At 42.3% G+C, this 13,869-nt stretch overlaps 2 protein-coding genes across 2 annotated transcripts; both read left to right on the top strand.

Annotated features, from left to right (window-relative positions):
* The first annotated feature begins 549 nt into the window (after nt 1–549).
* Nucleotides 550–1,008, top strand: LOC117674504 (rho-related GTP-binding protein RhoB-like). Its single transcript, XM_034432547.2, has one exon. The coding sequence runs from the start codon at nt 550–552 to the stop codon at nt 1,006–1,008; it is 459 nt and encodes a 152-aa protein (XP_034288438.2).
* An 884-nt stretch (nt 1,009–1,892) lies between these two features.
* Nucleotides 1,893–6,358, top strand: RHOB (ras homolog family member B). Its single transcript, XM_034432185.3, has one exon. It carries the CDS (start codon nt 4,077–4,079, stop codon nt 4,665–4,667), a length of 591 nt encoding a protein of 196 aa, XP_034288076.1. The 5' UTR covers nt 1,893–4,076; the 3' UTR covers nt 4,668–6,358.
* The last annotated feature ends 7,511 nt before the right edge of the window (nt 6,359–13,869 follow it).

Below are 13,869 nucleotides of genomic sequence, written 5' to 3'. Positions count from 1 at the left end.
GATTTGCTACCTGTGCATGTGCAATGCGCACCAGATGCGCACTGCATGCATGCATGCAGTGTGCCAGATGCATGCTGCGTGTGCACGCAGGCGCAGTGTGCACCAAACACATGCTGCACGCACAATGTGCACCAAATGTGCACTGAGTGTGCACGCATGCGCAGTGCGCACCAAATGCGTGCTTCACGAGTAAAAAAGGAGCCATTTGAAGGTAAGTAGAACAGCAAGGGGGGAACAGCTGTGCTGCGTGATTTAGATTAGCTAGAAAGCAGAATTTCCAGAATATTTTCAGAATTTCCAGAATTTATATTCCAGAATATAAATTGCGCGGCACAGCTGATCATCAGAAATACCGGTTTCGACCAACCGGTAGCTTTTTTTTACTACCGGTTCACCAACTGGTAGATTTTATAACTAATGGTTCTCCAGAACCGGTGCGAACCAGTAGGATTTCACCACTGGCTAAAACCTGGTTACCTTTGGCTAAAACCTATCTTGTTGCTGGTTGCTTGGAAAAAACAAAAAAAAGAAAAGGAAAGAAGAACTTGGATGGGAGGAGGAAATGGGACCACTGTGATTCAGTGGAAACCAGCCCATCATTGGGGAAGTGAAGGGAAGCTAGTGGTGGTGGGCGACGGTGCGTGCGGGAAGACGTGCCTGCTGATCGTCTTCAGCAAAGACGAGTTCCCCGAAGTCTACGTGCCCACCGTCTTCGAAAACTACGTGGCCGACATTGAGGTGGACGGCAAGCAGGTGGAGTTGGCCGTTTGGGACATGGCCGGCCAAGAAGACTATGACCGCTTGCGTCCTCTCTCCTACCCGGACACCGATGTGATCCTCATGTGCTTCTCGGTGGACAGCCCGGACTCCTTAGAGAACATCCCGGAGAAATGGGTGCCCGAGGTGAAGCACTTCTGCCCCAACGTGCCCATCATCCTGGTGGCCAACAAGAAAGATTTGTGCAACGACGAGCACGTTGGATGGGAGGAGGAAATGGGACCACTGTGATTCAGTGGAAACCAGCCTATCATTGGGGAAGTGGGGAAGTGGGATGGGACAGAGGGTGGAAAGTGATGAAAGGGTAAGGAGAACTATGGGGAAGAAGTCAGAATGGACTGGTGTGGGAGTGAGGGTGGAGGTTGATTAACAGGGAGTATTCCTTAAAGAGAAAATAATTACTGGGAAGAATACAAATCTTCCCATCTGGTTCAAATACTTTCTGCTAGTCCTTTAATAAGTAGAAAAGTGTAAATGGAATATTCCCCGCCGCCAAGCCCTATTCAACAGAGTAATGAGACAAAAAAAATAATAAAAATAAATGGTGCTAACCTTACTTACGATTGTGGGTCACATTTAGGAAAAAGATTAATAGATTTCTCCAGCTTTGTTTCTGTTTTTATTAAGCTTCACCTGCCAGTGAGGGGGAAATTCAACCACTCTCCCTAATATGGAGTGGGATAGGGCAATGTTTAGACAGTTGCTTAGATTAGTGGGTTTAGCCACCTGTCCAATTGCCGGGCCTAGTGACATGAGAGGGAATGCTCCCTTTGCTTCCACTCAGCAAACCCCCTCTTCCATGCCTATTATTAGTCAGCTTGGCAAAAATTAATCTGATAACAGGAGCAAAGACTGAAGTAGGAGGGAGTGGTTTATATCTAGAAAGAAAAGAAGATGACCTTGATGGACATATGCAAGATATATTGCCAGGGTGATGAGGAGTAAAACATATTTTCAGTTTACAATAGACAGATAATATTTGGAAGCGGCTCTGTCAGACGCCTCCCTAATTCACTAAGCAAGGAGGAGGAAGAGACCAAATGTTTGTAAGACTGATATGAGCCCCATTAGGTAGATCAGACTAACAAATCAAAATCAACTCTGCAGGAAAGTTGAAACTATTTTTTTTTTAGATTGGCTAGAACAACAATCAAGGATAAGTTGAAGCTGCTTATGTCCTCTAAACATGTCCTCTAAATAAAATTACTCAGGCCTCACCATTGGGAGCCAACGTGTTATACAGAACCGCTGTGAGTTGAACTCAAATGCTCACCAATCCTTTGCCAACTCATTATTCTGTGACTGACACTTAATCTGAAGTAATTCTGCTGGACTTTAGAGCCAAGAGGGTTGTTACAATCCGCTTCTGTATTGCAAAATCCACCTTACTTGATTCTGCGTAGCACTCAGTATTGTTAGTACATTGACTTACTAGAGTCACAGCTCTTTGGATTTTTCATTTTTTGTGAACATTTTGGTACCGTCGGGTGTTGGAAGAAAAGCAAAAACTCTTGTTTTAAAACTAAACAGAGAATTTCTTATTTCAAATCGGTTCTAAATAATTCCCAAGGAGTTGAATTTCATTACATTTTTTTCTTTTAATTTCTCTACTATGGCATGGCTACATTTTATGGTAGTGGTATAATGATGTGCCATCAAGTGGTTGTTGACTCTTAAGGATCACATAGGTAGGTTTTCTCCATTATCCTAAGGCAGGGGTTTAGGATAAAGCTGGCTCAGGAATTCTGGGAGTTGGAAGTCCACAGGTTGTAAAAGAGCACCATTTGCCCACTCCTGTCCTAAGGGATACAGTAGGGTTGTTGTTGTTTTTTTAAAAAAGTTTTATCATACATGTAGAATGTCAGCATGAACCTCTCTTCTTATATGATTTGACGCTCATTACATAAACCACAGCTTGATAGGGCCCTGACTTTGTACTGCAAAATATTACTTTCATTCGAGGAGAGTTGGGCCATAAAAATTCATCAATTATATAGATCATATTCATTTAGATGATAATCTGAACATGTGTCTCTAAACTTGGCAATTTTAAGCCTGGGAGTTGAAGTCCATCAGGCTTAAAGTTGCCAAGCTTGGAGACCCCTGTTCCAGAGTACTTTTATCACCTCCTCTTAAACTACCCCAATTTAAATTGGAGGGTTGATTCGAATTGAATCCAGTGAACTCAGCAACAAGTGACCAACTACTGCTTGTCGAGTCTTTATAAATAAAACAGTACTGCATAGAAAAGCTCTAAAATAAAATAAATAAATAAATATGCAGAGCCTTTTTAAGCCACCTTTTGTGGTTCTTTCTTGAACCGAGCTAATATGTATCGTTTATACAACGGGTGCTGCGAGGGGGAGGGTGTCTGGAAGCGAGAGCTAGATGGGAAGACTAAAGAGAGAATAATTTTTTTTTTTACCTTGGACGAAACTTTTTTTTTAAAAAAAACAAAAGCTCTCCAGATTAGAGCAGGGAATTTGGAAGAACCTGAAAATTCTAAATTTTCAAATGACAAAAATTCTAAAGCCTCTTTTCTTGCTTCGGATCCTTCCAAAAAAAAAAAAATCTCAGCAGCTCACGAAATAGCAGAAAAGACCCCTCCCTCTTTTCATGATCGATTGTCACTCACTTCCTGCTTCTCCCCCGCCCCACCCCAGCGCCTGCAATACTCTCCACCAATCACCCGCCTCCTCCAAACCGATGACCTCATCCTTTTCCTTTCCATTGGCCAGCTATATTAAGAAAGTAGCCGGCCCCTTTAAATAGCAGCGTCCGACTGTCGCCGTGCTATGGCATAAAGTACGGACGGCTCGCTCCGCTCTTTTGACAAAAAGAAAGAAAGGAAGAAAGTAAAGGTGGGAAAGCAAAGCCGGGCCACAAAACTTGCAGGGGAAAAGAAAAAAAAAAAGAAAGAAAAAAACTGCAGCCACTTTCTTAAGAGCTCCGGTGCTTTCGCTTCCTTTCCGCCTTGCCTCCGCGTCCTCTTGGAAAGGGAATCTGGGGGACAGAAGAGCGCCGAGGAGCCGAGATCCATTTCTCCATGCAAGCAGGCAGAGGGCATCAGAGGAGCCAGCTAAGAAGAGAAGCGAGGCCCGGGCGAAGTGGGCGGATCCCCCTTTCCTAAAGCCGCGCGGAAGAGCCATTATCTCTGCCCCCGGCGCCCGGAGAAGAGAGCCACGCTGCCCTGTCGAAAAGGCGAAGAGGCCGGAGGAACAGCAACCAGGCGCGGGGAAGAGAGCGCTTCGGTCTCCCTGCTGGAGCACCACAACAGGGCGGGGTTGGCGACCCTGGCCATGGCGGCGATCCGCAAGAAGCTAGTGGTGGTGGGCGACGGGGCTTGCGGGAAGACGTGCCTGCTGATCGTCTTCAGCAAAGACGAGTTCCCCGAAGTCTACGTGCCCACCGTCTTCGAAAACTACGTGGCCGACATCGAGGTGGACGGCAAGCAGGTGGAGTTGGCCCTTTGGGACACGGCCGGCCAAGAAGACTACGACCGCTTGCGTCCTCTCTCCTACCCGGACACCGACGTGATCCTCATGTGCTTCTCGGTGGACAGCCCGGACTCCTTGGAGAACATCCCGGAGAAATGGGTGCCCGAGGTGAAGCACTTCTGCCCCAACGTGCCCATCATCCTGGTGGCCAACAAGAAAGATCTGCGCAACGACGAGCACGTTCGCAACGAGCTGGCCCGCATGAAGCAGGAGCCCGTCCGCACCGAAGACGGCCGGGCGATGGCCATTCGCATCCAAGCCTACGATTACCTCGAGTGCTCGGCCAAGACCAAGGAAGGCGTGCGGGAGGTCTTCGAGACGGCCACCCGAGCGGCTTTGCAGAAGCGCTACGGCACCCAGAACGGTTGCATCAATTGTTGCAAGGTGCTATAATGCCGTGGACGCCCGGGGGAAAAGGGAGGAGGGGGCGGGAGACGAGCGTCGAGGGACTCGGGGCTGACTCCTAAAGCCCGTCGGAGAGAGCCCGCCTGCAGAACAAAAAAAACCGGGGAAGGGTGGGGGTGGGAGAGAGCAAAAACACGCGCCCGTTTGGACGTGGGGGAAGCGTTGATTTTTCACGAAGGGGTCCCCCCCCTCGCCGCCGGTTGATGCAAACTCCCGTTCATTGATCTTGGCTCTCTTCTATGCCTGTGGTTCCTCATTCGCGAAAGACAGTCGTCGGACTTCCGCGAACCGAACGCGCTGGAGGAAAGGAACTGGACTTGCCTATTGGTGCGCCGCGCCTAGATCTCCCGTGAAAAAAAAACTGCAGGAGGAGATCGGAAGACTGTAGCTGCGGCCCGCTGCCGCCTTGCTCTTCTTTTGGAAGGAGGCTGGTGGACGGGATCTGCCTAAATCGGGATCCTTTCTCCCCCCACCTTGCACTGAATCGGTGTTTCCCTTCAAAGCTGGGAAGAGAGTTCCTGCATTGAGAAACGCTGAGGGGGAGGGAGGGAGGGAGGGAGGGAGGGGCATCTGCTGAGTGTACATAGCCAATTGTTTGAATTGGGGCAAGGAAAGGATGGGGCTTGTTTTAACACTGGACTGGGACCTTGCTCTCTCTGAGACTGATTCTAAGGGTTTTTTTGGGGGGGGGTCTTGAGTGGATTGGACTTCCGTCTTCTTAGCCCCTTCCACAATGAAAATATTTTTTTCCTTCTTGAGATAACCACTTCTCACAGAAGAATGGTATAATTTGTTCCCCTTGGGTTGCTGGGGAGGTGGAGACAATTCCCAAACTTCCCAGAGTCTGGTGCCTGCTGTCCTTGATATGGTTTGGATGCCCTCCTTTCTGTCTTTTGCTCTCCCCCCCCCCATCCCTTTAATCTGATTTCTATTGCAAAAGAACCTAGTTTGCACAATGATGAGGGTGATTTGGACACCCTAATGCACTTGTGATGTGCAGTGTGACACTGTACCATTGCAACAAAAAACAAACAAACAAACCCTTGTGTCAGAACCTCATTTGGAGCACAGTCCAGCTAAGCACTTTCCAGGGGAAACACTTTTTAACACCCTCCTTCCTTCCTTGAAGTTGAGCCTTTGAAGAACTTTCATCAGATAGCCATCAATGGGACTTTCAAATGCTTCTCTCTCTCTTTTTTTTTTTTGACTGGGTTGTGCGCCTTTGTTTCTGTATAACTGATGACCTATGTAAAGCCACTGTAATATCTTCTGGGGTTGTTGTTGCATCAAGAAATGAGTGGAAACACTGTCTTTCTCTTTTTTAAAAAAAAAAGAATGTGACATTTTTTGTCATTTTTTTTTGTTTTACTTTTTCAGCACTAAGTGCCATCTCTGGGTGCCATCTCAAAACAGTAGTACGCTTATTTTCACCAGCCAACTTCCGAGTGGTGTGTGTGAGAATAACCTGTGCTTCTCTGTTTCAGAGAGTTGATTGATTTAATCCCCTTCCCCACTGACCATTTTTAACAGTGGTACTAAGAGTTTTATTATTTAAAACAAACACACAAAACACTATATTGATTTGGTTACAGAAAAGACATGTGAAGTTTACTTAAAATCATCTAAGCTGTATATGCAGGACTTTTTTTGGTAAAGTATTAAAAAGTTCTATGACTACATTCATGAGATACTTTGCTTCTTTGTTGTGACTGATTTGTTGTGACTGATTGATTGAATGAATGTCTGTCTGTTGGTTCTGGAAAAAAATGTAAGCATTTCCCTTTGAACTACAGCTGCTGGAAACATTAGTGCTTTAAACATCCTGGATCTTTACTGGCCTAACTAAAATTACTTCACTCAGGCCTACAATACTGTAATGGGACCCCCTTAGAAGTATACATAATCTCTCAGTAGCATAGTAGATTAAAATTGGGTGCCATTTTTCCATCTTGTTTTTTTAATTGCATTGATTAAGTGGATTTCAACATCCCAAGTGCATGCAGGATTACAGTTCTAGAAGTAAAGAGTTTGCATTAAAGAGATATATAGGGATAGAGATATATATATATTTATAACATAGGAAAGGGATTGCTACTTAAAACAAGGTTTTGAGAATAGGTCCTAGATCCTTAGGAAACAGCTGTGCAGTATTTTTTTTTTAAAAAGCCTTTGTCCTACTTGAATGAGGTCAATGCCCTTTGCCCTGAGTCTTCTGGGTCCTAGGGCCCATTATTTACATGGAGATAATAAATTGTAAATCTGCCTTAATAGGGTGAAGTTGTATTTCTATATTGATGCCATCTATGCAAAATTCTGAATATTTCTGCTTATCTGCACCAATTTTTTTACCATCTTACCTATGATTTGGAGTTCTGATCCAAGCATTGGCTCATTCACACATTGTCCTAGTTATGCTAACTCATAATTTAAAATGGTTAAAAATAAACCATAGCTTATTGAAAACAGTTCTCTAGGTTCCTATTGATTAAGCATGATTTTTTCAATTATTACAATTAGATTCCATAACATACTAGATCAAACATATAGCTTTGAAATCTGTGAACTCAGCCATTTCTCAAAGATCTGGGAGATCAATTTTGTCCTTTTTAATATATACAATAAATCACAAAATCATTTGAATGATAGTTGATTATGTGCCATTAAGTTAGTGTACACTTGGTGACTATGTATCGATTTTCTCCTGATTGATGCTAGTTACCTGGATGTTAATCTACTCATTTATCTTGGTGTACTTTCAAGATTAGCATGAGCGGGAAGAAAAATTAACCAGGCTATTCCACTAGAAATTTCATCCAACCATCCAAACAATTGGTTTCAATTAGTGATGATAAAATAAGTCACTTTAAGTGTACTTTCACTTCACTTAAATTACAGTATTAATTTAGTTAGTTATAATTTGAAGCTGGAGGACAGAGCTATCTTGTGACATTATAAAGTTTCAATTTAAGTGAGCAAATACACTTTGGCAAGATTGCTTTGAAATTAAGTGTAATTTGAAAAAGACCCAACTATGCACAGTAGGGGGGGAGTGCATTTGCTAAAATGAATTAATAATTTTCTAAATTGAAGCACTTGCGGCTCTTCACATGATGCTGAAGTGCAGCATTTTCATCACTGAATTTACTGACTTGGGGTTGCTGGGAGTTGTAGTTCAGCATCTGGAAGCCATAGTTTCCTATTTCTCTCAAGCAGTTCAGAGTGGCTCTTTCCACTCAAGGCAGAAAGATTGCTATTTAGAAGGTAAGGGAGCTGACTGAGGATCTTGAAAAGTGCAGTGGTGGTGAATGGTAAAAGCACTGCAATAATGGTGCAAGTAAAAAGACAGTGCTTTAATTTATTTTATTTTGTCCATAACCTGAATAAATACCTCCTAAGGTTGCCATTTGTGTTAGATTGGATCTAAACGCCAAGCATATTTGTTAAATATTTTTGTACATAAAACAGCCTATCTATTCCAGTGCCAGAATAGATATATGGAATGCTTGTTTTATTATAACCTCTGTTAAACTTGTTCTTAATAATGTTTGTTATTTTAATTACTGGGTTTTAGTTTTGCTTTTTTTTGCCTGTAGCCCTAATGAATACACCAGTGATGATGGCATACTGGAGTTGTGGTTTTGTTTAATTTAAATTTCACTGCATTCAGTGAAATCTGTCTCTTTTGCTTAGACAGCATCTTCACCCTAGGCTATTATTTCATTCCACCTCATTTGTCAGGCTGAGACCCATAGTAAAATCATTACTTATGAACAATGGGATGTGGTTGGCAGTATCACCTCCAGATTCCCTTAGGAATTACCTCTTAATCAATCAGTCATTTAATTTTACCATTATTTGGCAGTGTTTCCCTGACCCAATTTAAGTTGGGATATTTTTACTTTGCTTTTGCTCCTTAAGAACCCCAATTTTTTTTTACCCCACCTCCCATTTCACCAATATATCCATAACTGTGTATCAGGCCTATATGAGATCAGACATTCATTATATGTCCCAAATCTCCAGTATTGTAGGCCATAAGTGATTTCTCTTTGGTCCTTTGCAAAGTGCTCTGGAAACCTCCTCAAGATCCTCTGAGACAATTGGTTGGAATTCAAATCCTCTAAGAATTGTGCAGCTTCGTTAATGTATGAAATCCTTGGATATGAACCCAAGGATGATTTGAAGGATGAATACATCAGAAATCTACCACTGTAGAGTAAACTGAACAAAAAGAATTCAACAAAGAAGTCAATATGAATAATAAGTTGTTTGATCTGCCACTTATAGGACTTCAGTTCCCATTAACTAAGTTTTAGTTAATAAGTATTTTAACAGTAATTCTGAATAGGCTTTTCCTTGTCTTTCAGCTGGAAACTAGAAGTGATTTGATTTCTTTTCCTAGTCTTGCTCATGTGTTGGATTGTTGTATGTGCACGTCACTATGGATCTATAAAGATAAAAGGAAGTTCTGAACTTCATCTTGTAAGCTAATATAAATGAAGAACATCTGCAGTTTTATATGTGTTTTATAATAACAATGCTCTGGTATAGCCTGTGATACAGGCGCATCTCCTTTTATTACCACACATTTTTTTCCTTGAGGTAATAGAAGCCAGTTGGTGAATATTAGAACAGAGCTGGTGAAGTCAATATTGCTACTCAGTGTGGAAGAGATCATCAACTGGCAGATTTTCAGACCACCACGGGCAGGCCTCATTCCTTTTAATTAAACATGTCTTTCAAGATTGCCTCAAGGACAAGAATTATTAAAGTGTTTTAGAACCAGAAAAATGCTATAGAAACCCCGAACTGTACAGCTATGGATATTTCATATTCTCATCAAGTTCTCTTCAGTTTAAATGTGGTGTTTTTTTCTTTTAAATGAAATAAAAATATGGCAAACATAACGGACATGGTCCTAGCTGGGTGCCCTGTTTGTTCAGAACAAAAATGTCACTTGATAGTACAATGTTCTCCAGCATGGTAGGCCGTAATTTCACACGAATTCAATCCTTTCTTATTTATAGTTAAAGTGTGGTGTATAGTTTGATGGAGCCAATTGGGGGTAGCAGTTAAAGTGCTGATCTAGAAACCAGGAGATGGTGAGTTCTAGTCTTGCTTTAGACAGGAAAGCTGACTTTCTCTCAGTTCAACCTACCTCACAGTATGGTTGTTGTGGAGAAAATAAGAGAAGGATTATGTATGTTTGTCACCTTGAGTTACTCCTAAAATAATAATAGCAGGATAAAAATCAAATAAGTACATAGCAGAATCTAAAATACCCACATAGTTTTTGTCGTCATGGTGCTTTTCTGGTAAAGGTAAAGGTTTTCTCTGACCAGTTGTATCCAACTCTAGGAGGTGATGCTCATCTCCATTTCTTAGCTGAGAGAGCCAGCATTGTCCAAAGACATTTCCGTGGTCCTATGGCCAGCATATTTATACACTGAGGTGCATGGAACCTTCCCACTGAAATGGTACCTATTTATCTACTCACATTTTGCATGCCTGTTTAGGTGGGCAGGATCCACTATAAAAATATGACAACCCTCACACACACACACCCGCCCCCAATCACTGATCCAGAGCAGAAGCTGGGCGTGCCCATATAGAATCCTCTTTCTGCTAATTCAAAAAATAAAACAAAAACCAAACCCCACCCAGAGCATCAATGTGTCCATCCCCAGGAGGGTTGCGGTGTTGAGGTGAAAACTGCAAGGGGGTCTGCAATGCTAATTTTTGTGCATCACCATGCATCACTTCAGCACACTCATTGCATTTTCCTTGTGGATGTGCTGAGTGCTTAGAGCCACATTCCATGACATTTAGAAGGTGGCATAAATCAAGAGAACATCTTGGTTTTATTAATGCCAAAGAAGTCTCATGCAAGAAGCATCATTAGCTTTGACTTTATTTTGACAGATTGGTATTTTAGAGAACAAGGCAGAAAAAAACAGCTGTACAAACATAACACTCCCAAGTCTTCCCCAGGCTGGCAGAATGAACTACAGTGTCAGAGAGAGAGAGAGAGAGAGGCAGGTTCCGGGGAAAGAAGCTGCCTCTGAATTTATTGCGTTCCTGAACCTCCTGCTTAATACTGCAGGAGAGCCAGTTTGGGTCTAGTGCAGGGGTCCCAGCATCAGGTGTGCAGAGTTCCACCAAGTCATCATAATAACTTGGAAGAATCAGTGTTATGGAATACCCACTGTTGCCTGTTTTTCTGACAGCAGCCTACACATTTCGTACAGGTAGTCTTTCACTTACAGTTTGTTTAGTGACCTTACAACGGCAGTGATAAAAGTTACTTATGACCATTTTTTTACATTTACAAATGCTGAAGCATCCCCATGGTCATGTGATCCAAATTTAGACACTTGGTAACTAGCATGCGTTTATGATGGCTACAGGGCTACGTGATCAAAACTTTTTGTGACCTCCTGACAAGCAAAGTCAACGGGGAAGCCAGATTCTCTTAACAACTGTGTTAGTAACAGCAGTGATTCATTTAACAACTGTGGCAAGAAAGTTTGTAAAATGGGGCAAAACTTATTTAACCAATGTCTCACTTAGCAACAGAAATTTTGGGCTCAATGCTGGTCGTAAGTGGAGGACTATCTCTACTGAATGGAAACAGTGGTGGGTTTCAAAAAATTTTACTACTGGTTCTGTGGATGTGGCTTGGTGGGTGTGGCGTGGCTTGGTGGGCGTGGCAGGGGAAGGATGCTGTAAAATCTCCATTCCCACCCCAATCCAGGGGAAGGTTACTGCAAAATCCCCATTTCCTCCCAATCAGCTGGGACTCGGGAGGCAGAGAATAGATGGGAGTGGGGCCAGTCAGAATTTTTACTACCGGTTCTCCGAACTACTCAAAATTTCCGCTGCCGGTTCTCCAGAACTGGTCAGAACCCTCTGAAACCCACCTCTGAATAGAAATATGTGTGTGTGTGTGTGTTATTTGTGTTATACTTTTCAATTATCCATTTGTAGAATATTATACGAATAGAGGGCAGAGATCCTCCATTTTTAATTGTGTGTGGTAACTAAATATGGTAACAACTGACTGGTTGCTGATGGCTATAGCTATTTGGGTCCTGTTTGTTTCCATTTGGTTGGAGATGATTCAAAAGGAACTCTGAATGGCTCCATTCTTTGCAAATGCCTCTAATTTAAAACATATTCATATTTAAGCCAGGCAGGATCACCAATATAGTCCACATTTTTATTGCCTGTGGCAAGTTTTTGTCTTTCAGTTAAAGAACTCCTGAGAATATGGTCAGGCCACTCCTTCACCACTGGTTTCCTAATAAATCATCCTTGATTTATTATACAAGTTGTATGAATACAACTATGTATTCAAACATAGATGAATGCAGGGCAGCATTTCAGTTTCCGTAATTAAATGCTATGGTTCTTCTCAAAAAAGATTATGAAAACAATATAGTTGTTTTCATTCCCATAAAATGTTATTTACTGGAGCATTCTAGCAGGGCCTATCTCTTAACAAGAGTTTAGAGGAGCATAGGAGCTAAAACATTCCTTTCTGGAAGGGATTGTAAGTGGACTGAGATGATGTGTCTGATCAGAGCTTTGCAGAGCTAAAAAGTGAAAGCTAAGTTTGTGGCAGGAAACCCATGGGGCAGTGGTAAGAACATCAAGCTGATACATTAAAAAAGGACAGGAGTTTGATTCTATAATCAAAAATCTGATTATACTTATATGCTGCCTTCCTGATTTTTAAAATCCCTCTATGAAGATGTCCCTGGTTGTAGCAGTCTCTGCCATCAGCTTCTGGTGGGGTGGGGAGGCATACTTCAGCATTTCAGGTTACCAGATCTGGACCACAAATACCTGGATGATTATTTAATGGTGTTAAAGAAATACAGAAAACTTTATCTAGTGGTCATACAGATTTTAAAAAACTAATTCAGATCTTGCAGAATAACCGTATTTTTCGGAGTATAAAATGCACCTTTCCCCCCCAAAAAAGAGGGTGAAAATCTGGGTGCGTTTTATACTCCGCATGTAGCCCCACCCAGCTTCTCAAACGGAGGTTTCAGAGGCTGAAAAAAGCATCAGAAAAGAAGCCCCCAAACAGAGCTTCAGAAAAGAAGCCCCCAAACAGAGCTTCAGAGGCTTTTTTTTCTGAAGGTCTGTTTCAGAAGTTTCAGAGGCAGAAAAAAAAGCAAAAAAAAGCAAGGCACAGAGCTCACAACCAAGGAACCTGTTGCTAAAATTCACCTCTGGAAACACCTGATTGGGGGTGGTCACGGCGGCCAATCCACCTGCCAATCAGCTTTTTTCTTATTTTCCTCCCCAAAAACTAAGGTGCGTCTTATACTCCAGTACGTCTTATACTCCGAAAAATACGGTAGTTGGTTTTTTAAAAAATTTGCTTTTCTGTGCAATAATCGTATGGTCTACTGAATTTGTTGAGAGAAATAAATTGGAAGTACCTTGGCGACGTTTCGACGAAGTCTCATTCGTCAACATCAGGCTGGTGTCTTTGGCCCTGTGCTTCTAGGAGCACAAGGCCGAAGACACTAGCCTGAAGATGACGAATGAGACTTCGTCGAAACGTCGCCAAGGTACTTCCAATTTTACGCGGGACAAAACCCGAATAACCAAAGACCTACATACAAATACCCGCGAAAACCTCAGAAAACAAATATATATATATATATGTATATCTCAGTACAATGAACAATTATATGGGTGTGCATCATTCTTTGAAAATCTGAATGCTCATTTGCTGGGATTACCAAAAGCAGTTTTCTACCCAGACACAATAAGAACAAAGGAATAGTCTACTGAATCAGACCAAGGCTCATGTTAGTGTAACATGTTGCTTCTTAGTAGGGCCAATCAAATGTCCTTAGGCTCTTTGCAAGTGGGAGATGGAGACATATGCCCTATCCCATCTCTATTGCTATCCTGAAACTGGAATTTGGAGGCATGCTGCACCCAACTCCAAGGTAACCCAGAGTCTTCAAAACCAATAGCTCTTGATAAACCTGTTCTCCAGTAATTTATCCAATCTTTTTTGTGGTATCTTGAAGGGGGGAGGTGGAAGCGATCAAGGAAAGCAATGTTATACGAACATGATGCCAAGTGATATGACATCACACTCATGTACAAAACAAGCAGCATTTGCATTGTGATAGCATGACACTCCTTTTGTCATTCTGTCAAA

Source organism: Pantherophis guttatus, chromosome 1, assembly GCF_059756535.1.
Source record: "Pantherophis guttatus breed Tessera chromosome 1, ASM5975653v1, whole genome shotgun sequence".
In the NCBI taxonomy this organism is placed as follows: Eukaryota; Metazoa; Chordata; class Lepidosauria; order Squamata; family Colubridae; genus Pantherophis; species Pantherophis guttatus.
The sequence above is the reverse complement of the archived record's forward strand: the minus strand, read 5'-3'. Positions and strand labels throughout refer to the sequence as shown.

Coding starts and splice junctions, on each gene's coding strand:
- RHOB (XM_034432185.3), top strand. CDS start 4,077: ATGGCGGCGATCCGCAAGAAGCTAGTGGTGGTGGGCGACGGGGCTTGC.
- LOC117674504 (XM_034432547.2), top strand. CDS start 550: ATGGGAGGAGGAAATGGGACCACTGTGATTCAGTGGAAACCAGCCCAT.